Source organism: Carassius gibelio, chromosome A5 (genome assembly GCF_023724105.1).
Source record: "Carassius gibelio isolate Cgi1373 ecotype wild population from Czech Republic chromosome A5, carGib1.2-hapl.c, whole genome shotgun sequence".
Taxonomy (NCBI): domain Eukaryota; kingdom Metazoa; phylum Chordata; class Actinopteri; order Cypriniformes; family Cyprinidae; genus Carassius; species Carassius gibelio.
Window position 1 is genome coordinate 28,306,217 of NC_068375.1, and position 23,187 is coordinate 28,329,403.

At 36.4% G+C, this 23,187-nt stretch overlaps 1 protein-coding gene across 2 annotated transcripts in view; it reads right to left on the reverse strand.

The window, feature by feature from the left end:
- The window catches only part of zmat4a (zinc finger, matrin-type 4a), a 74,657-nt gene that overhangs the window by 28,657 nt on the left and 22,813 nt on the right, over window positions 1-23,187 (reverse strand). For both annotated transcript variants that reach the window (XM_052592974.1, XM_052592975.1), the window contains exons 3-4: window positions 21,351-21,440; window positions 8,357-8,513 (exon numbers count right to left, since the gene is read on the reverse strand). In XM_052592974.1, the coding sequence (XP_052448934.1) occupies window positions 8,357-8,513; window positions 21,351-21,440 (247 nt within the window). The remainder of the gene's footprint in view (window positions 1-8,356; window positions 8,514-21,350; window positions 21,441-23,187) is intronic.

Below are 23,187 nucleotides of genomic sequence, written 5' to 3' on the forward strand. Positions count from 1 at the left end.
AACTCCCTAAAGCCCTTGCTGCAGTTATTGGAGTATCTGACAGATTCTTGCAGTATAACAATATGGATATTGGCAGAATTCAGCACCGGCACTGAAACACTGCAGTACTGATTTACAAGCTCAGGGGTTTACAGAGTGTCATCCATCAAAAGGAAAAACAGGTACAAACACAAGACCAAGATGATCTCTGTAAAATATAAGAGAACTGTGTTTTATGCAGGGTCACCAAGCTTTTTGACATTGTTTACTAGATTATTTGCACTTGTTGTGAGTTACGTGTCACACAGTGACAACTTACTGCAAGTCCCTTGCTTTAATATTGTCACTGTCACTGTGTTTTGTGTGTGGAATAGAATATGTGGAGCTGAATGCCTTGATTCATCATATTTGTGTACTAAAACGCCATATATTCTTATTGTGCAGGAACCCTTCTTATAAAACATTTCTAACATGTCATTCACAAAAAGTTGAATAGCCAATCTGCTTGTGTGACAGTTCACTTGTTTGGTGAATTATTCTAAAATATTACAATATAAAAATAAGTCTTTTGTATTTCAAATATTTTTTTAAAAGTAATTTATCCCTGCAATGGAAAAGCTGGATTTTCTGCAGCCATTACTCTGGACTTCAGTGTAAACAGGATCCTTCAGAAATCATTTGAATATACTCATTTGGTGCCCAAGAGACATTTCTTATATTCATTAATCTTGAAAACAGTTTAGCTGATTATTATTTTGTAAGATATGTTTCTACAGGTTTATTTGAGGAATACAAAGTTCAAAATATAATTTATTTGAAAAATAAATCTTTTATAATATTATAAATATCTTTACTGTCACTTTTGAATAAAAAAAGACTTACTAATCCCCTCCCCCCATCGTATACATCTTACCCTGACACTTTTTTGTAAAGCAATTTTGTTGTGCTATTTTATCATACATGTGCTATTATAGTTTTTGTTAATATATTGAATTATTTTTGTTATTTTAATAATTTCTGCTGTCATTTTCATTTGAAAGTTTTTTATTGTTTGTAAAAAATTACTATTTTACATTTTATTTTTAGTGTTAGTTATTTTAGAACATCAAGATCAACTAAATGAAAATGGGAAATGTTGCCTAGTCAGCTAAAATAAACATCTACTTAGTGTTTATCTTCCAAATACATAGATATGAAGATAAATTTTCGCATAATAGCTAAAACACAGAGCCCGCATAAGTGACAAAGGATAACACCTGGGAATGTCCCCAATAACACTGGCACTAGTCTAACCATAGCAATGTCTCACCCAATGTCATTACTGCAACCAGACTTCTGCCTTAACAGTCCTTCTATACATCCCAAATTAAATTAGGTGTCACAGGCCTGTGACACAGAAGTTTTTCATTACCGCTATCTCAGTTTTATTTAATGTTCTCATGGTCACTGGGGTGGCCAAAACCTTGGTCATAACTGTTACTCCTTGCTCTTTTTTAGGCATGAATCCAGCTCTTTTACATTATTTTAGTGTATCATTAGCACCTTACTGTCCACTCCCCCACTGTGCTTCTTATTCACAAGCTCAGGGAGAAGCAATGGGCATGTCTTGATCCCCAAAAGGCAGATACACCTCCATCATTCCATTTATTTGCTGGTTTTTGCCTACTGCAGCATAAAAGCACTTTAAAATCACTTAGAAGGCCCCCCGAGTATAACTGGATATAAGGAGAGTCTATTTCTATCATATATATATATATATATATATATATATATATATATATATATATACAGGTTCTTCTAAAAAAATTAGCATATTGTGATATATTGTGATATTTTCCATAATGTAATGATAAAAATTAAACTTTCATATATTTTAGATTCATTGCACACCAACTGAAATATTTCAGGTCTTTTATTGTTTTAATACTGATGATTTTGGCATACAGCTCATGAAAACCCAAAATTCCTATCTCAAAAAATTAGCATATTTCATCCGACCAATAAAAGAAAAGTGTTTTTAATACAAAAAAAGTCAACCTTCAAATAATCATGTTCAGTTATGCACTCAATACTTGGTCGGGAATCCTTTTGCAGAAATGACTGCTTCAATGCGGCGTGGCATGGAGGCAATCAGCCTGTGGCACTGCTGAGGTGTTATGGAGGCCCAGGATGCTTCGATAGCGGCCTTAAGCTCATCCAGAGTGTTGGGTCTTGCGTCTCTCAACTTTCTCTTCACAATATCCCACAGATTCTCTATGGGGTTCAGGTCAGGAGAGTTGGCAGGCCAATTGAGCACAGTAATACCATGGTCAGTAAACCATCTACCAGTGGTTTTGGCACTATGAGAAGGTGCCAGGTCGTGCTGAAAAATGAAATCTTCATCTCCATAAAGCTTTTCAGCAGATGGAAGCATGAAGTGCTCCAAAATCTCCTGATAACTAGCTGCATTGACCCTGCCCTTGATAAAACACAGTGGACCAACACCAGCAGCTGACATGGCACCCCAGACCATCACTGACTGTGGGTACTTGACACTGGACTTCAGGCATTTTGGCATTTCCTTCTCCCCAGTCTTCCAGACTCCGGCACCTTGATTTCCGAATGACATGCAAAATTAGCTTTCATTCGAAAAAAGTACTTTGGACCACTGAGCAACAGTCCAGTGCTGCTTCTCTGTAGCCCAAAGTGGCTTGACCTGGGGAATGCGGCACCTGTAGCCCATTTCCTGCACACGCCTGTGCACGGTGGCTCTGGATGTTTCTACTCCAGACTCAGTCCACTGCTTCCGCAGGTCCCCCAAGGTCTGGAATCGGTCCTTCTCCACAATCTTCCTCAGGGTCCGTTCACCTCTTCTCGTTGTGCAGCGTTTTATGTCACACTTTTTCCTTCCCACAGACTTCCCACTGAGGTGCTTTGATACAGCACTCTGGGAACGGCCTATTCGTTCAGAAATTTCTTTCTCTGTCTTACCCTCTCGCTTGAGGGTGTCAATGATGGCCTTCTGGACAACAGTCAGATCGGCAGTCTTACCCATGATTGGGGTTTGAGTAATGAACCAGGCTGGGAGTTTTTAAAAGCCTCAGGAATCTTTTGCAGGTGTTTAGAGTTAATTAGTTGATTCAGATGATTAGGTTAATAGCTCGTTTAGAGAACCTTTTCATGATATGCAAATTTTTTGAGATAGGAATTTTGGGTTTTCATGAGCTGTATGCCAAAATCATCAGTATTAAAACAATAAAAGACCTGCAATATTTCAGTTGGTGTGCAATCTAAAATATATGAAAGTTACATTTTTTTCATTACATTATGGAAAATATCACAATATATCACAATATGCTAATTTTTGAGAAGGACCTGTATATATGGAATAAGGGACAAGAAGGGAAAGCAGGATAAGCATAATGCATAATGTAGTGACCAAAATAATTTAAAGTAGCTCACATTCTAAAAAAAAAAATCAGTTCATGGCCACTGCTGCAGTGAAAAAGATTCACCGGCAATCTGTTACCTGTCTTCTCTATAACAAACAATAGTCTGACACCAGTAGGCAGGAGATTTCAAACATTAATGAGACTCTGTGGGAGGAAATAAGAAAGGAACTTCAGGTAATTCCAGGTGACAGTTTAGGCAATAAAGGAAGAGTCATCTATCAGGAGATTTACTGCAGGCACAAAGACAGCTACTGAATTTGAGTGACATAAAGATGGAGAGGGACTTTCTAAGAGATCATTCATCCAAGCATACAGTCTGCACAAGTCATATGCACAAAAAACCTTTTGTGATTCCTTAGCGACAACTGTTGCATGTTGTTAGGTCTGAGTACACCCAAACACTTACACACTTTTATCACAATTAATTGTGGGGGAAAACATGCAAAATATCTGATATATTTTATAAGCGAACAGGCAAGGTGCAGGCGATGTGTGTATAATGCTAGAAATGATGCTCTGTCAAACCTCATGACAGTTGTAGATGAAGATTATGCTGCCTTTACATGTTACTTGATTTATTAAAAAAATTGTAATTACTGTATTTTGTTTCTGTTATCATTTATTAATTTTTTAGACAGAAAAAATCTATGAAAAAATCAAAACACCATTGAATATAAAGCTACATCTCTGTATATTTATCGTGTTCTCTTCGTCTTATTTACATTCTAACTACATTCATAATACTTTTCCCCTGAATACACAAAACAGGCAAAATCCATATAAACAGCTAATGTAATAAACAGCTTAAAATGGCCAAACCCACTGAAAATGTATTTCACACGCAATCTTAGGCTACGTTTACATGACAACGATGTAATCAAAATCAGAAACATTTTTTCCTTGCATTTTTAAAAATCTTCCCGTATACACCACAACATTTTCAAAAAGATTCGTAAAAAACATCCATAAAAAATGTCCAAAAATGCTGTTTTACGTAAGCCAGGCCAGTAGTTGGTGCTAGAGTTTAGAGAAGTGACGATTATATGTTGTATATTATGTGTCTCCGCTGTTGGTTCTAATATTGGTGAAGTAAATCCATACTTTCCTGAAGAAGCGTTAGCAAACTCTTGAGCAGCAATAACAGTGCCATGTACTCCGCCACTGTTGTTTATGTTTGTTCACACTTGCCTTTAAAATAAACATGTACAGCACATGTCTACATACCTAGCATGTACTACTCATGCGCACAGTGTCACCAATTTCAAAGGTACCTGTATTGGGAGTTTACGCGGAAATGTTAACAGTGGCGTTTTCAAAAACATATCCATTATCCATTTTCAGTCCCCAAAACGCTGTCGTCATGTAAACAAACAGACAACACGCATAAAAAGATTCCTGTTTTTGGCTGAAAACGTTGTTGTGTAAACGGCCCCTTATCCTAATGCAATGGAGGTGTATGGCTTGAGAGATTTTATTTCTGGATCAACCAGAACAGGATCAAAGGCTTTTTTTAATCCTTACAGCTATCTGCTTTTCTCTCGAAAAAGTTCTTAACTGGAGTTTCTGTACCATTTTCTCACTGCTGAATCTCATCTAGTTCCCTGCTTTATATAAGCAGGGAGTTTTTGACCAAATACAGTATTTGAAATATGAAACATAATGCCTTACAAAAAAAACTAAAAAAAAAAAGATATTTTTTAATATGCTGGTGTTAACTATTGGAAATAGTATATAATTATATTTAAATTATAATTAGGTAGCTTGCCCAGTTTACACAATACTGCTGTATCTTGTCTAGAAACACACACAAACAAACAATTATTTCCCCATATTTACCAAAGGGTAAAGACATTTATTGTAGTAACAGGAATCACGTTCAACCAGACCTGACTGCAAAACACCCTGCTGAGTAATTTAATAAGATTGATGTAGTACCCTTAAATGTCATGTATAAATAAACAAATGTACACGAAGGTCAATAAACACGGCCTTCCACTGGTTTCTCATTTGTTTTACTGAATACAAAAGAGGTGGAGGAGGAGAAGAAGGATAAAGAAAAAGAGAAAGAGACAGGATGTTGTGTGTTACTGGCTGATATCCGGCTGAAACAATAGTGTTTCCCAGGAGATGAGCTGGGCTCAGGTCACTGGCTTCACTCAGCCATGTCACTTTGTGTGTTATGTAGAAATCAATAAGAGTGGCCTTTGAATGGCCTGGTTTTATTTCACACAAACTGAGATAGAGCCACTAAGATCCTAACGAATCACACAATACAAGCTAACTACTTAAAGCAATCATCAAGCATTAAATTACTTGCATGCACTTTTTTTTTTACTTGATCCATTAAGCTATTCAGAAATACCTTACATTGAACTGAAAGACAATGACTTGAATATACATCTATTTTTAAATAAATAAATAAAAAAATCTTTAAAGTCTTAAAAAGTCTTAAAGTCACAATGTAACTGATATATGATTTTTATAAAAAGCCAACATAGACTTTCACTTTTTTTATAAAAAGGCAAGGTTGGTTCAGATCAAACAGTAATCACAAGAAAAGTGTGTGATAAGAATTCATTATAAAATAAAATGAAACCAACACGAAGACAAAAATGACATTTATAAGAATTTGGCATTTGTGTTTTGAACTAGATTTTTCAAAGATTTCTTGATCTCAACTCTTAGACATCATTATTTGTAATTGACCTGGAACAGACTTTGAGATCACATTCCAATCCTAAACTTCAATAATAAACTATTCATTCAAATAGCACCTAATAGATAATCTTTCCCTGTAAAATGCTTATCTAAAAACACTTTTAGAGACTGCAGCACTTTTTTTGAAGCGACACTGCAACATGTTCACAGTTTGTCCCCAGATTGCCAGGGCACTGAAAAGCTTACTGAGTTTCAAGAGAACTCCTCTTTGCTCAGTTAAGCTGGGCCTTGGTTAGTCTGTCTCAGTATGCCACATGTCAGAGGGATTGATGGTCTGCCTCAATCCACTCCGAGTGGGACACAAGCCTCGTCTGTCTCTAGCCATCAGACGCAGATGGCACAGCTAATGATGGCATCAGTCAGTGACAGGAAACATGGGAGGAACAAGCAGAGAGAGAGAGAATGAGCAAAGAAAAAAAACAAGACTACAGTGGTAATACATTTTAAGCCAGATATGCTACATAGCCTTGCATTTAAAACCAGACAGTGAAAAAAAATTAACCTAAGAATTTTAAATGATCATGGCAACACAAGACCATAAAATAATATGCACCATGTGGTTGATAAGTAATGGATAAAAGTTCAGTCAGATGGTCGTTATCAAAAGCCTATTCAGGGTGATAAAAAGTTTATTTTAATAGTAATAAAAAAATAAAAATAATAAAAAAATTAAGTAATTTTTTATTATTTGTATTTTTTTATTAGTATATTTATTATTAGTATATTTATAGTATATTTATTAGTATATTTATTAATAGTATATTTATTATTATTGTTATTTTTATAAATGTATTTACTTAAAAAATTATATATATATATATATATATATATATATATATATATATATATATATATATATATATATATATATATATATATAATTTTTTAAGTAAATACATTTATAAAAATAACAATAATAATAAATATACTATTTATTTCATTTAGATATGTTAAAATAATAATATATTACTATTACTTTATTTAGATGTGTTTTTATTTTATTATTTTTATTATAATAAATATGCTGGTTTTAATATATTTATTACAATAATACAATCAATTTAAATAATAAGTCCCACAAAATAAACAGTGGTTTTCATCCACTAGTATGCCTTGTACATGCATCAGATTACATCAGTTTGACATAGATAGTGGACAGACAGTGGCTCCATCTCAAGCGTTAGAATTGTGTAATTGATCCTAAACACTGGATGTGATGTGGTGGGCCTCCTAACTATGCCATATGTGGCACAGCTGTCCAGTGAAGAGTGTAATTAATAAACATATTGGCCATTTGGAGACACAGCCTGTAGGAAAGCTGGTGACTAATGGATGCTGAACAGAACTGCGAGCCAGTGTAGTCTCTCTCTCCATTGGCTGAAATCGAAATGACACACTCTACTGTAAACACTGTATATCCTTTATGCATCCTCCCACAGGCAGAGGATTTCTGAGAGCCCACACATCCCCGAGTGTTTCCTGCTCATTTTTTGCAGGTCGCTATTGTGCTTTAAATGGGTCAGAAACCCAAAATGGACAACAAAGTACTGCATGAATGTGAAAGTGACATGACATACAGCCAAGTATGGTGACCCATACTCTGAATTTGTGCACTGCATTTAACCCATCCAAATTCCACATATGCAGGAGTGAACACACACACACACACACTGTGAGCACACACCCGGAGCAGTGGGCAGCCATTTATGCTGCAGCGCCTGGGGAGCAGTTGGGGGTTCGGTGCCTTGCTCAAAGGCACCTCAGACATGGTATTGAAGATCGAGAGAGCACTGCACATTCACTTCCTCCACCTACAAGACTCAAGCTCGCAACCTTAGGATTATGAGTCTGAATCTCTAACCATTAGGCCATGATAGACAAAAACCTAATGCAAGAATGAACACAGACATAAATACAAATATGCAAACAGCGTGGCAACAGTATTCTCAAATCCACTGCTTTCATTTGTCTGCTTCTGTACAGCTCCTTTTACAAAGTCACAGACAGACACGTACGCATTCTTCTACCTTATTTTTAGGTCATTTACCCCTAGGCAAGTAGACTGATGTGCAGTGCAAGACTGTGAGTATCTGGCTCTTTCAAACGCCTGCCCTGATCCTCCAGCCACACGCAGTCATCTCTGACATATCTACTCACATATCAACACCCTGCTAGAGTTTTTTAGTGCCATGTGTGTGCATGTGTGTTTTTGTATGTCTAACACGTACCTTTGGCTGTTATGGCAGGCTGTTCCCCCAGCAGAAGTTTGAGTCTTTTAGCATGGATCTTGCCTTGGTAATGAGACTGTGCTACCACCGCTGAAGTAAAGGACATGTTACACAGAGTACAGCACTTGTTTTTATCCACATCTCCCTCCTCACTCCCCTGCAACACATCAGACACATTGTTCTTGGTCAGAATGTAAGACAGAGCAAGGGCATGGGGTTAAAAGAGGAAATCAAGAGCTTAGCACAACATTTCTCACAGCAGATTTTCTCCTCCTAACCCCGGAGGTCAAGTTGTAGAATCTATGGAGTTTATTTTCCCAGTGATACATTAATCAGTATTTGCTTGGGCTAGAGGTCCAATAGAATTCACTTTCAGGGTTTCTTTCCCAAAAAAAGAACTGTCATTTTGTTAAGATTCCACTGTGAAATTTGCTAGTCTTTTGCCTTGTTAGATGTTCCTTAACAGGGGTTGTAACTGTTAACTGTAATTACAGGGAGATACTTTACATTGATAGTAATCAAAAACAAAGGTTGCCCTACAGCTCAGTTTCCAGCTCTATGAATAAACAAGGAGCTTATTTGCATGAATTTTCCGGCAATTTTGTTCCATTGCCACATGGAGCCTTGGACCATAGGAAGGGCAAACTGGTATTACACATGTGGAGTTAAAGGCTTAGGTTGCACTTTGAGGCATTCTTACACAAGCATGTCAATGCATAAACTCTCTCTCTGTCTCAGCAGGAAACTCAATCTTCCTAGACTACAGATTGTATTACAAACACTGTGCTTGAAGTGTGTTAAAAGAGAGTGAGAAAGCAATAAGGTCAGAACTCCTGTACAAGTATGTTCTATGGGTATGGAGATGGTATGTAGTAAACACACTACTACATTTGCCATATTGTTTTTTTCCAAACTTTAAAGTTATTTTTCTCAGTTCCAGTGTGGGTGTAGTTACTGCATTTTGTATTGGCCTGTATTGCTTGCTTTGTTTAATATACTGGTTTTGCATAATGTGTAATAGGGGAACATGTATTGAAGCTATTTTCGGTCTGAGGGTGACCTGCAGAAATTCCCCGTTTTCTCTTTTTTTTAAGGATCATGGAAGGCAAGCACCCTCAGTGTTAATGGAGGGAGCTGCATACACAGCACACACCAACACAGCACTTCTCCGAATGACCTTGCTCTGTGCTCAAGTATGTGCACTGTACATTCAGTATATCCATTACAATATCACCTGCTCTGAAAAGCAGAATCTCTTACACAAGTCCTAAAGTGCATTCAGAATGCTGTGGTCTTTGTACTATAGTGACATTCACTATGTGATACAGCAAAATAAAATCACTGTCAAGGGCAAAAAATAATCACTCTCTATTAAAAGAAAATTTGATAAAGAACATGGATGTTTATTATTGTTATGCTATCTGCAAAAGGGGGAGGTCACCATGTTGCAAATTTGCACTGAAAGTGAAAGTGATGTGACATTCAGCCAAGTATGGTGACCCATACTCAGAATTCGTGCTCTGTATTTAACCCATCCAAAGTGCACACACAGAGCAGTGAACACACACACACACTGTGAACACACACCTGGAGCAGTGGGCAGCCATTTATGCTGCGGCACCCGGGGAGCAGTTGGGGGTTCGATGCCTTGCTCAAGGGCACCTAAGTCGTGGTATTGCTGGCCCGAGATTCGAACCTAGGAGTCAAACTCTCTAACCTCTAGGCCACGACTTCCCCAGTTAAAAGTACTGCAGTTTATCTGTTAAATTATGGTGTATGGTTGTTTTGGACTTCATGAAAGTATGGTTTTGATATGCAAATTGTGGTGCAAAATATATGCACAAAGGTGCAAATTAAAACGCAAATTAAATTTGCACTGGCTGAGAGTTTTTCAATTGTTAAAATTGGTAATTTTAGACAGTGAAAAAGTTAGACTTTTGTGTTATTATGCAAATGAACCTGCAATTAAAAGAAAATAACGGATAAAATAAGTTTCTAACTTTAATTTAGATATTTATTTAAATGGTAAATTTTAACAAGTGGAAATATGTCCATGTGTCAATGAATTTTCTTAGAGCACATTTCTGGTTTTATTAACCATCAACTTTTTTTTATAACAAAATGCTATAAACTGCATCAAAATGTTCTTCCTCTGAAACAACTTTCTTTGTCTTCTGAAATCACTTAGGCAATGCGGACTAATTTGAACTAATATCCAAATAGCTATTATGGGATTATAGGCATTCTGTTGAGTGTTGAACTATATATTTTCATGTTGACTGTCCTTTTTCACTAGGAAATACATCAGATTATGGAAGTGAACTTTGTCATGTTGTCTTATAGATAAATGAAAAATAAATGCATATATTTAAGCATCAAATCCAGAATCTAAGGTAAAACCCACAAACATGTGCATGCATGAACAATATTGATAACATTTTGAACCGAAAAATGACATCCAAGGATCTTTAATAGAAAAACGCAACAGAAAACCAGTGACTCAGCTGTATCCCACAGATTTAATCTCCAATGTGATATTTTCAGATGTGTGTGACTTTATTTTAAACTCATGTGCAAAACTGAAGATAATTACATGTCTGAATATATGTTTACGTAGCAATTCACAGCCTGTCACTAAGAAAGAATTATTGCTCTTCTGCAAAAAGGATTTGCAAAAAAATAATCTTTTTTTTTTTATCTGAAAGCTGTAAATTCACTTTTCTGTCAACACAAAACAGTGTCTTCCACAGAGCTTTACTCTTATAATAGTATTGGTGCAGCGTCAATAAGAAAACAAGAAAAAACATACTTGTTGTCCCTACATGTTAAGGTTGGAGTGGAGAAAGTATTTTAAGTTACACATTACTTTAACAGAAAACATCATGTTGTCAACAAAATCAGTTTTCTTAAATCATATTATAATGATGATGATTTTGATTAATAAATTAGGCTTAAATTCAATTCAAAGCAATTTATTGGCACAATAAAAGTGTTGCCAAAGCATAAAGTCTCTCACATGCAATAGCTACAGGTTCGTCTCATCTCATGGATCAACTCAAATTGTGAAACTCGTGTATTAAATAAATTCAATGCACACAGACTGAAGCAGTTTAAGTCTTAAGTGGTTCTTTTAATTGTAATGATTTTGGCTCACATTTAACAAAAACCCACCAATTCACTATCTCAACAAATTAGAATATGATGACATGCCAATCAGCTAATCAACTCAAAACACCCGCAAAGTTTTCCCGAGCCTATAAAATGATCTCTCAGTTTGGTTCACTAGGCTACACAATCATGGGAAAGACTGCTGATCTGACAGTTGTCCAAAAGACAATCATTGGCACCCTTAACATGGAGGGTAAGCCAAAAACATTCCAAAGAAGCTGGCTGTTCACAAAGTGCTTTATCCAAGCATGTTAACAGATAGTTGAGTGGGAGGAAAAAGAGTGGAAGAAAAAAATGCACAACCAACCGAGAGAACTGCAGCCTTGTGATGATTGTCAAGCAAAATCGATTCAAGAATTTGAGTGAACTGGGCTGGGGTCAAGGCATCAAGAGTTTTTTGAAAACCAAAGTCACTGCACCCGTTTACCAAGAAATTTTGGAGCATTTCATGCTTCGTTCTGCTGACCAGCTTTTTGAAGATGCTGATTACATTTTCCAGCACGATTTGGCACCTGCCCACACTGCCAAAAACACTAAAAGTTGGTTAAATGACCATGGTGTCGGTGTGCTTGACTGGCCAGCAAACTCACCAGACCTGAACCCCAGAGAGAATCTATGGGGTATTGTCAAGAAGAAAATGAGAAACAAGAGACCAAAAAATGCAGATGAGCTGAAGGCCACTGTCAAAGAAATGTGGGCTTCCATACCATCTCAGCAGTGCCACAAAATGATCACCTCCATGCCACACCGAATTGAGGCAGTAATTAAAGAAAAAGGAGGCCCTACCAAGTATTAAGTACATGTACAGTAAATGAACATACTTTCCAGAAGGCCAACAATTCACAAAAACATTTTTTTTAATTGGTTTTATGAAGTATTCTAATTTGTTGAGATAGTGAACTGTTGGGTTGAATTACTGAAATAAACTTTTCCATGAGATGAGATGCACCTGTATATAAATTAAACCATATTAGGTCAATTTATATTAGGCTAATAGCCCTGTCAGCTCTTAAATTGAAGTGTTTTTGTAAAAATTCAAAAATGTTATTGTTAAAGGTGTTACTCACTTTTTACAGTGTAGTACCATACTGCATGCTCTTAAATTAACTTTACTTTGTACTTCATGGTGTCGACCCCATTTCTCACAACTGCTGAGAATAAAATCATGTCAAAAACGACACTGTTGTCTTTTCTCAGATGGATATGCTGGTTAAAGGGGAAGGCTCATTTACTGCTGGCAAGAGATAAAACAGAGAAAAGGGCTGTGGCATTGCAGGTGACATGCAAAAAGAATATACATAGTTAATTTACTTATATTATTGACACACCAACTACATTTCCATAAACTTATGTCAGAGACTGTATTGAGATCATGTGACTCAAACTGAGTTAGGAGTTTGAAAGCTAAACTGAAATTGGTTTGCCTCATATTTTAGTGATTCATTTGTGCAATAGTCCTCCATTTTGCATATCTCTGCAGTATTGTATAAAGTCAATTCAAAGAGACAAATGACTGCCTATTGTCCAACTAAGCAGTGACGGAACTCTTAAGAGTCTGACAGGGTTCATCGCGGCTGTGATGGAATAATCAGGAGGCAGATAACCATCTGATTGGAACAGCAGCACACGCCTGTGAAAAAGAGATGCTGAATGTGTAACTGCTGTTCAAATACCAAGATCAGCGAGTCTCAAATGGAAATGGTGCATTCTTTTATGTATGTACAAACTACAAACCTTGTGGTCTCTAGGCAGCTTACGATAGATACAGTCGGCATCTAGTCATAGCTGGGGGCGTGGCGAGGGTGGAGTCGGCATGGGGGAAAACACTGCGAGCATCGTGTGTATCTGAATGGCAAAATGCACATATTGAGCGCTCATTCCCAGAGACACGTAGAACAATTGTAGTCTCTTTTAACTTTAATATTCATATACACTAGTCCACATCGATATTTGATTCATTTTACAGCCCTAATATAGATGAATTCATTCAAAAATAGCCAAATCCCGTGACATTCTGCTTTATACAGCAAGTTCCATTTTTGACTGGATTCCGCGTTTCAATCGTTTCGCAAACACAGACGGGGTGAATTTATATGAATGAAAGTGTAAAAGTTCTGACACAAAACTAAGTTGTTACGTGTCCACACGCTTTTTTAAGTGGGTTTATGTTCGACACAAGGCTAACGTTACATAGTTTTGCTTCAGGTAGAATGATAGGCTAATTATATATGCATTCCACTTTCTGAAACAACCTTACACAGTTTTGATAACGTTAATAATGAACTTCGATGCGATAACATGATTATCGATGCATCTTTTTTTCTATACAGAATTTCTTTTATCTCACCATGTGACTATTATATATAATATAATAAATTGTAATGGCCAATAATGAATTTACTTTTGGAATCTTTTATTAATAAATCAAATGAAAGGGATTTGGCGAGTCATCTGGAAGTTAACATTTGCCAACAAATGTCCCACTGTTGCAAAGAACCAACAGGAAAAGAAATGTGTGCCTGTAGCAGCATACTTGCAGTAAATTAATACAGACTTAAGAATGTAACAAAAAATAATGGACACGCCTTGCATATAGTGTGGCTCTTGTCCAGGTCCTTTTTTCCTTCAACTTCATAGGAGCACTTGAAGCGGACTTGACAACCCTGCATTCAACAGGAGGAAGTTTTCACTGATCACAGGTAAAAAATAAGGAGAGATGTCTGACAAGATCATTTTTCAAGATTTGCTGCTCAAGAGATTTCCTGAGCTCATTGACAAATATCTGATCTTGTAAGATATGTTCCCTTTACAGAGTTTTGATAGCGGCTCCCTCATGTGCAACAGTCCCACAGGGCTTCTAAGCCAAAGTGCTTAGCTTAGCTTTTAATGCAGTCTCTTACATGCACGCCATAGACTGTCCTGCCTTTCCTGTCAATATACTTGACATTTGAGAATTGATTCAGAATCGTCCACATCCGCATTGTGATGCATCTAAGAATCAAATTTTCCCCCACCCCTATAAGATTGTAAGAATATCAAACTGCCAATAAACTGATGACAAAAATAAAATATAACACCTGTATGTAACAAATGTTATATGTAAATAATAATAATAAATAGATGGAAATAATATAATCAACTGTATATAATATTATTAAATGTAACAAATACACATTAATAAATACTATATATATATATATATATATATAAACATAAAAATGGCACAAATAATTTGGCTTGGGAACAATGGTGTATTGGTGACAATATAAAATTATATTCATGACAAAATACACATCTCTATTTTAAAGGGGTCATGATCTGCCTTTTTAATCATTTTTTACTGTTCTCTGATGTCCACTTATAACGTTATCAAGATTTTTACCTAGAAGAACAATTTAGAACAGGCTATTTTCTGACCTGTCTTGACTGCCCTCATCAGTGTGCTCTGTTTGAATAGGAGTGTATCTATGGGGTAATGTGAAGAGGAAGATGCCAGACCCAAGAATGCAGAAGAGCTGAAGGCCACTATCAGAGCAACCTTGGCTCTCAAAACACCTGAGCAGTGCCACAGACTGATCGACTCCATGCCACACCGCATTGCTGCAGTAATTCACTCAAAAGAAGCCCCAACTATGTATTGAGTGCTGTACATGCTCATACTTTTCATGTTCATACATTTCAGTTGGCCAAGATTTCTAAAAATCTTAAGCAATATTCTAATTTTCTGAGATACAGAATTTGGGATTTTCCTTAGTTGTCAGTTATAATCATCAAAATTAAAAGAAATAAACATTTGAAATATATCAGTCTTTGTGTAATAAATGAATATAATAAACAAGCTTCTGTTTTTGAATGGAATTAGTGAAATAAATAAACTTTTTGAGGATATTCTATATGACCAGCAACTGTATATGTGTATATATATTCACATAATTGTACTCTGCTTTATGGATAGCTCTCTCTCACACATCCACACCTCCCCCCCCCCCCCCCCCACACACACACACGCCACACACACACACACAGATATATATATAAAGCAGAGTACATTTTTGTGAACAATGAAAGACCTCAGAAAAGCATCTGAGGATCAGCAATGCATCTGAGGCTTGCAGGCAGGAGTAGCTGGTGAAAGCGCTCTAGGGGCTTTGCAGAGATTGCTTTAGTGGAAAACCTTTTGAGGTTTAATTCTGTTTACACAGTATATATGGCTATTGCTCCATGGATTCATAATGCTCAAAACCACATTTTACAAGCATACTGTGCTTTTAACTGGAGCACATTAAGGGATTATTCACTTATATTTTTGTTTACTACTTATTTCCTCCAGCAAGAATTGTCTACTTTGTGACAGCACAATGAAAAAGGAAGAAAAAGGTCAGAGAACTCATGACTCAGTCTGGTCTGTGTCTCCATGAGAACAAGATGCTATGTAAAGCATGGCAAGCTCAGTGCTGTCAGTTCACATTGCATCAGTCAGGTTCCCACGGATACTTCAAAACCATCCCCATATAAATCTTAGCATTTAAAGATATACAATATCTATATTAAAGCTATAATCTTTTGGAAGATGGTTTCAAATCTGCATCATCCACATCAGTGTCACAGCTTAAGATCTCAGTACTGATTCTGACAAGGCTAAAGTCTAAATACCATGACAGAAGAAAACCAAACAAACAAAAAAAAAAAAAATGCTAATATACACTCACTTACTGTAATATGGAAAAATCATCAATGATTTATATTTTCAAAATGCTTAAAATAATAGAAAAAAAAAACTATTTGAGCCCAGACACCTTAAAGTGTCTTAAAGTTGTGCTATAAATTAAAGTACTCATAAACATAAAAAAAAAATGTACATATTTTTATTTGAAACAAGCTTGGACCTAGAAACAGTATTTGGTACATCATGAATTAACAAGCAGATAGAGCAGTGTTTTTCCATATAAAATGGCCTGTGGTCTGCAGAAAATTCCTCAATTGTCAACAAAAATCTTTCCCAAAACTAGTGATAATGAGTTAAATCAGCAACAGTGTTGAGATTGTTAACTACTATTGAAATAATTTTTGTTGACTAAAAAAAAGAGAGGCTAAATAGATATTAGGTAAAACAAAACACAACTACTGACTGCATATCATTGTCTTTAAGTGTAAATGTATGAAGGCAGCAGAAGAGAAGGTTTCAGCAAAGCTTTATCTGTGCATACATCCCATTAGTTCATCCCAAGAAAGAAATGTAAACTGAACTGTAAATGTGAAGAGAAGACTGCTGTATCACTCTCAGGCTGTCGGGACATTCCACACACTGTCACTGATCTGTCATTAACTGAGTGAAACAAAGACTAGAACAAAAGGCTTCTTTCGTTCTGGTCTTCCACACGCTCTCCATCTGCCCTGCTCTCCTCTGGAAACATGAGACCCAGCAGGGGTTGATTTAATCACCGCTAATTAAATAGAAGTATCCGATGGGCTATTCGATCAGTGCAGAAGTTGTTCCAGACTGCTAATAGTGTCCTCCGCCACAGCCCTTGCATTGAGTTACAGTGCAGGAGACTTAGGGAGCGATTTTTAAAGTGTCCTTAGGGGACCATGTAGCTATTAGTAGCTGCCGCAGACAGCTGATTTGTGTTAAGCAGATGGATGTGGCCAGTGATCTCGTGTACGATCTGATGCCACTTTATTAGGTGTTGAGAGAGCAGAGGACAGCTTGTTAGAACTTGGCTGCTTACTGACTCTTAATGCAGGTGAATTTTACTTCTCCACTGGTCAATAGCCAGTGTTCTCTTACACAACCCTATGCTCTGGGGAAATATAGAGGAAAAAAATTTAATACTTCCCTTAACATTTAAACTGTTGAAAGTGTAGCTTTCACATATGTGTGTGCGTGCACATTGTAATTGAAGAAATCAAGAAAATAAAAAAGTACAGTATGTCTAAGCTTTTTCTGATGAAGTAAAATTGCTGACACAAAACTTTCAGTTTTTTTTTTTCTTGCCGAGAAGCAAAAAACATTACAACATCATTCACACAACAGTAGCCATGTAGAGTTCATTGATCTATACATATCAGAAAGAGCTATGTAGTGGAAAAAATAATTGCTTTCAGTTCCACTCTACTCCCTCGGTCCCGCTGTGAAAAGTGCTGATTTTGACTGAATGCTTCCTGACTTAGTTTTTCTCTATCACGTTTATAGGTTAATGACAGAGAAAGGGTAATCACAAAATTCCACATCTTGCACTAATTTTATATTGATTTTCAGAAGTACATTAACTGATAAGTGATAAGAGAGTGTAAGAGGATTAACTCAATATTTAAATGGGAAAACTTACCCTAAACATTCAAATTTGATTAATTTAAACTAAAGACTTAAATGAACAGTTATCTCTCTCCAGAAAAAAAAGAATTAAAAAATAAAATAAAATAAAAAGTGGAAACATGATGCACCTGAGCTCAATTTTGAGTGGCATGGCAAAGGCTGTGAATATTTATGAACATGGTTTGTTTTTGATTATTTATTTTTTTATAAATTTGCAAATATTTCAAACAAACTTATTTCAAGTTGTCATCATGGGGTATTGTTTGTATTATTTTGAGGAAAATAATGAATTTAATCCATTTTGGAATAAGAATGTAACTTAACAACTTAACTTTCCAGACGCACAGTATATACATTCATACATCCATATACATACATATATACATACATACATATATATATATAGATAGATAGATAGATAGATAGATAGATATTTATCTATATATATATATATATATATATATATATATATATATATATATATATATATATATATATATATATATATATTAGGGGTGTAACGATACGCGTATTCGTATTGAACCGTTCGGTACGACGCTTTCGGTTCGGTACGCGGTACGCATTATGTATACCGAACGGTTCGTTGGAGTAATTAATTATATTTGAAAAAAAAAAAAAAAAGAGAGAGAAAGAAATATAATGATATGCGTTCAACAAGGTAGCCCAATAACCCAAACAACGTAACAGGCAACGCCCCTGACACTCCCGAAGAAGAAAAAAACACCATCTTATATGTTTATGTTAGGCTACTCAGCAGGCGCTCGCTCACTCAGTACACGCTGAAGGCTCGTTGCAAAATAGCCAATGCGTTTAACAGACTAGAAATGAGAAGATCCTCCAATAACCAACAGGTCTGGTGTTTGGGTGCACTTTGGATTCCCTTTAAGCTATAATGGTGATGGCAAGAGAGTGGTGGATAAATAAACAACGGTATGTCGCATCTGCAACATGACAGGGTACACCAGCGGGATTACAAAAAAAAAAAAAAAAAAACCAGCGGGAATATCTGGGATATATGCGTCAGTACTATCTGGGAAAAGACGAAAAAAAGGAGAAACATGCACGCAGCAAACTATCCCTGCAGCATTTAGACACTATAGCTTACAGGGAATCCAACCCAAACACCAGACCTGTTGGTTATTTTAGGATCTTATATTTCTGGTCTGTTAAATGCATTAGACATTTTGCAACGAGCCTTCAGCGCGTGCTGAGTGAGCGAGCGCCTTAGGGGCCGTTCACATATCGTGCCTAAAAACGCATGGAAAACGCTAAGCGCGTCTTTCTCCTGAGGCGTCTGTCTTTGCTAAGCAACAATGACGTGCTCTCTCCATGAGACGCGGAAATTTCAGCGAAGGATAAATGGATTTGCAGCTCTAAAAATCGCTTGCAGTAGCTCTGCTACTGAATTTATTTCAAAATTGCAATCCATATACAACTATGATCAGCTGTTCCTTCATCTTGGCTGAGCTCTCAACGTTGTTACGGGAAAGGATGAAGCTGATTGGTTGGTTCTTGTCACATGACCCGCGGTGCGCTTGCGGCATTCTGAAAAGTTGAGATGTTTTTACATTTTGCTGTATCTAAAACGTATCGAACCGAACCGAACCGAACCGAACCGTGACATCAGTGTATCGTATCGAACCGAACCGTGAATTTTGTGAACCGTTACACCCCTAATATATATATATATATATATATATATATATATATATATATATATAGTAACATTGTTACAAAATAGGAGTTTAATTTGTTTTAAAGCAAAAAATCTACAGGCCTGAAGGCTCCCTAACTTGTCTCTTAAATGTAAATGTAGTTTCATACTGTCTCTCTCTTTTCTGGAAAAAAAAAGCCATGTCCATATTTCTACCTCATTAACATCACTTTCAGTGGGTCAATGGCTCATCAAAATTTGCTGTCCAACTTGCTCAAAGTCTAGTTTGTCTGCAGAGCCTATTGACAGAGGACACATGGACACACAGCGATCGATGACTATTTGAATGTCTGTTCTTTGCCAATATTGATCTGATACAAGCTATGTGTTAAAGTTCAGTTGAAGAACTCAGAAGCAGTTCATAGTCTTTTGAAATCTGGCCACTGAAGGTGGCAGTTCCCTACACAATAAGTGTACTAATCACCTTCATTACTGCAATTCTCTGCCAGTATCCTCACTTCAACAGCTTGTCTAACGATGACAATTACTGTGATCATACAGAATCAATAAAACACACACAGCACTCAATATCATTTAATTATAACTGTATCCAATAGCCGACGGCTATGATTTCGCATCCTCTGACTCTCACATAAACATTTAGATGTGCATTTGGTCTCCTGTGGTAAGAGCTTTGTTGGTCTGTTTGGAAGCTGTCTAAAGAACATGTAACATCTGCAAAAACCACAGGCATCATAGACTTTCTCTGCCTAGCAGAGAGTGCAAAAAGGCAGATCCCAGCTACACACAACCTTGTGTTTTTGAACCCATCTTGTTGTGTGAATAGCCCATTAAATACGGCCATAAAGCGGAAGCCTGTTTTATCCTATACTGAGAGAAGCAGAGCAGAATGACTATCATCTCAGCAAGATTCATCTCAGAAGATGGCTGTAGTTCAGAATTGAGTTTCTTGAACTTTCTTGTTTATTTCTTGAATTTAATTGGGCTCCATGTAAAACCTGCTCCTTCCTCAGACCCAAGCTTGAATGCACACAAGATCACCTATTAACTCAAAGTGACAATGCAGTACAAAATCAGATGGATCAAAACATTTCACACACATCAAGCTGCTATCTCCTTGTGATGGAATGATGCTGGACTGAAGTACTAAAACCCTTGATTCCCCTATAGAAACATCCTTAAATAGGGCACAGTATTCACCATGTTAACAAACATACTGTAAAGCAGGTTTGCCACTTGATTTTAGGGGAACTAGTTATGATTTCACTCATAAACTAGAATAGTAAACTCATAAAAGTTACTTTAGATTTATTTTTAGATGTCTTGCTGTTTTTGTTTTTTTTAGCATCTTCTGCTATGAATGTCACATTTTTATTCCATTGTACTCCAGCTAGCTATTTGTAAATCCAAGAAAACATCTTACAAGAACACCTCCTTGATCAAAATAAAGAAGTCTCTGCCAAATAAAGAAACTATAGTGCACACAGCTAAACTGGCCATGGATGCAGGCTTCTTATTTACTTTGATTTCAAAAGAAATTTGCATCATACCTTCACAAATTCAGTCTATTAAATTAATTGTTTGCATAAAAGGAAGCATAAAATTAAGTACTTTTTAATGGTCGGGGTTCATGAAGCATATTATTATGAAAAAGACTGGCTTTGGGGGGCAATGGCTAGAAAAGCTCATTAAAAGAAAAAACACTCACCACGCTGATCTTTTCAAAGAATGTTACAGAGCAAGTCATTTATGAACTCAGTATAGAGGTGTCATTTGTTAAAAAAAATTAAAAGAATAGGATGAGATATACTCACGTCATCTGTTCTGAGCTTCTTAGCCGGACATCCCCCATCTACTGGATGCAACATATAATACAGACGAACTTTGTTTGCATGTTTCCGGCTCTGAAAAAGATGAAAGGGGAGGAAATTAATTATTATTTAAACGTGTTTATTATTCTTAATCAGATTATTCTGAGATCAAAGTATTAAGAGAATAAAAGAGAATAAGATGGCTGTAATAAATCAAAGTGAAAGATCCGTACCCTTATACAGTCCTGGGACAGACTAGAAAATCTATTAATTGTGAAGAAACAGCATTAAAATAATTACCAGAGAAAGATGAGCACTGGAGCAGGGACTGAGTGAGAAGCGAATGACAGTGCCCATCTTATGGACAGGCCAATAAATAATTACTCTGGAGCCACAAATCAAGACCCATCCATTACTTGGTGACACTTTTATCAGGCAGAGGGCCAAATCAATTCATCGCTCAGTTTACTTGAACATGATGTTTGACAAGAGGGCAATTGAACTTCAACCTCAACACAAAGGAAAGAGGCAAAGTGTGGAAATTAAGGATAGAGAGTTGCACTGGAATAATCTGCATTGAAAGCCACTAATTTCCTCGTGAAGAGTGAAAGATTTTCTGTCTGCTTTTCTTACCAAAAAAATGACACATGCAGGATGAAACTGACCTGACTGACTACAGATGAATGTGGTTCAAAAATATGATCTGTCACCTTGTGTTTGAAGATTGCCTGAGAGAATCTTATTAGCCTGGTCCTCCTATTTCTCCTCTCAAGAGAGTAAATATGAAATGAGACAGAAAGAGATCGAAAGGGACAGATGGATCTCAAGATTTACGGAGAATGCCGCTGCTTCGGCACCTGGAGAGTGTGCAAATAGAAACACATTTCTCTTCAACCTCTTCAGCAACAATTCTATCCATAATTTATCAGTTTCCTACAACACCAGCATGCAATAAATATGCATATTTGTCTGTATCCATTCCTGTCTGTCAGTGTGTAATAGTCAGGTGCTATTGACTGATTTTCTCTTCAAAATTATTCATTTAAATCTAACCAACCTTCATTTTTTCTAACTGTAGTATTTTATTTATATATATATATATATATATATATATATATATATATATATATATATATATATATATATATATATATATATATATTTTTTTTTTTTTTTTTTTTTCAGGCCAAGCACTTTAATAAATAAAAATTGCACAAATACATATTATAAATGCATGTGTATTTATCATGTTGGAGATTAACTATATTAACCCCAAAGAAATCATCAGATGTGATCACAATTAATTTGTTTAATTATAAATAAACAGCCACTCCACAGCCACACTCCAGTGGTCATGTCTTTGAAGAAATGACCCTTGTGGACTTATCTGATCCCGAAGTGTACTTTTAAGTACTCTTGACTCCAGTTCTTGGGGTGTCTAGGGTATGGTGATTACATGGAGGTAGACAAAACTAGTCTCAAAGGGTGAAGTAAACTCAGATTGGGGCTGAACCGTCACAGTGATAGATTTAGAGGGCCACAATATAGCTTTAAGCACAAAAAGCACATGAGCACATAATGTTCCAAACCCCACTGTCATTTGGCCAGAGGAGAACATCAAGCTCTACTCATGGGTAAGCACAGGGGAAAAACAACTGGCAAATAGAGAAAGCTTTCAAGACTCATTACTGTAAAAGGACCCAAACTCCACTGGTAAAGGTCTGTTTGCTGAGACATGTCTCCTTCAGGGTTTACATTACTTTCTTATCAAAAGTGAGTTAAAGAGTAGACAAACCTGTCAATACTAAGTGAAGGACTTCTGCATGCAGGTTCATTCACT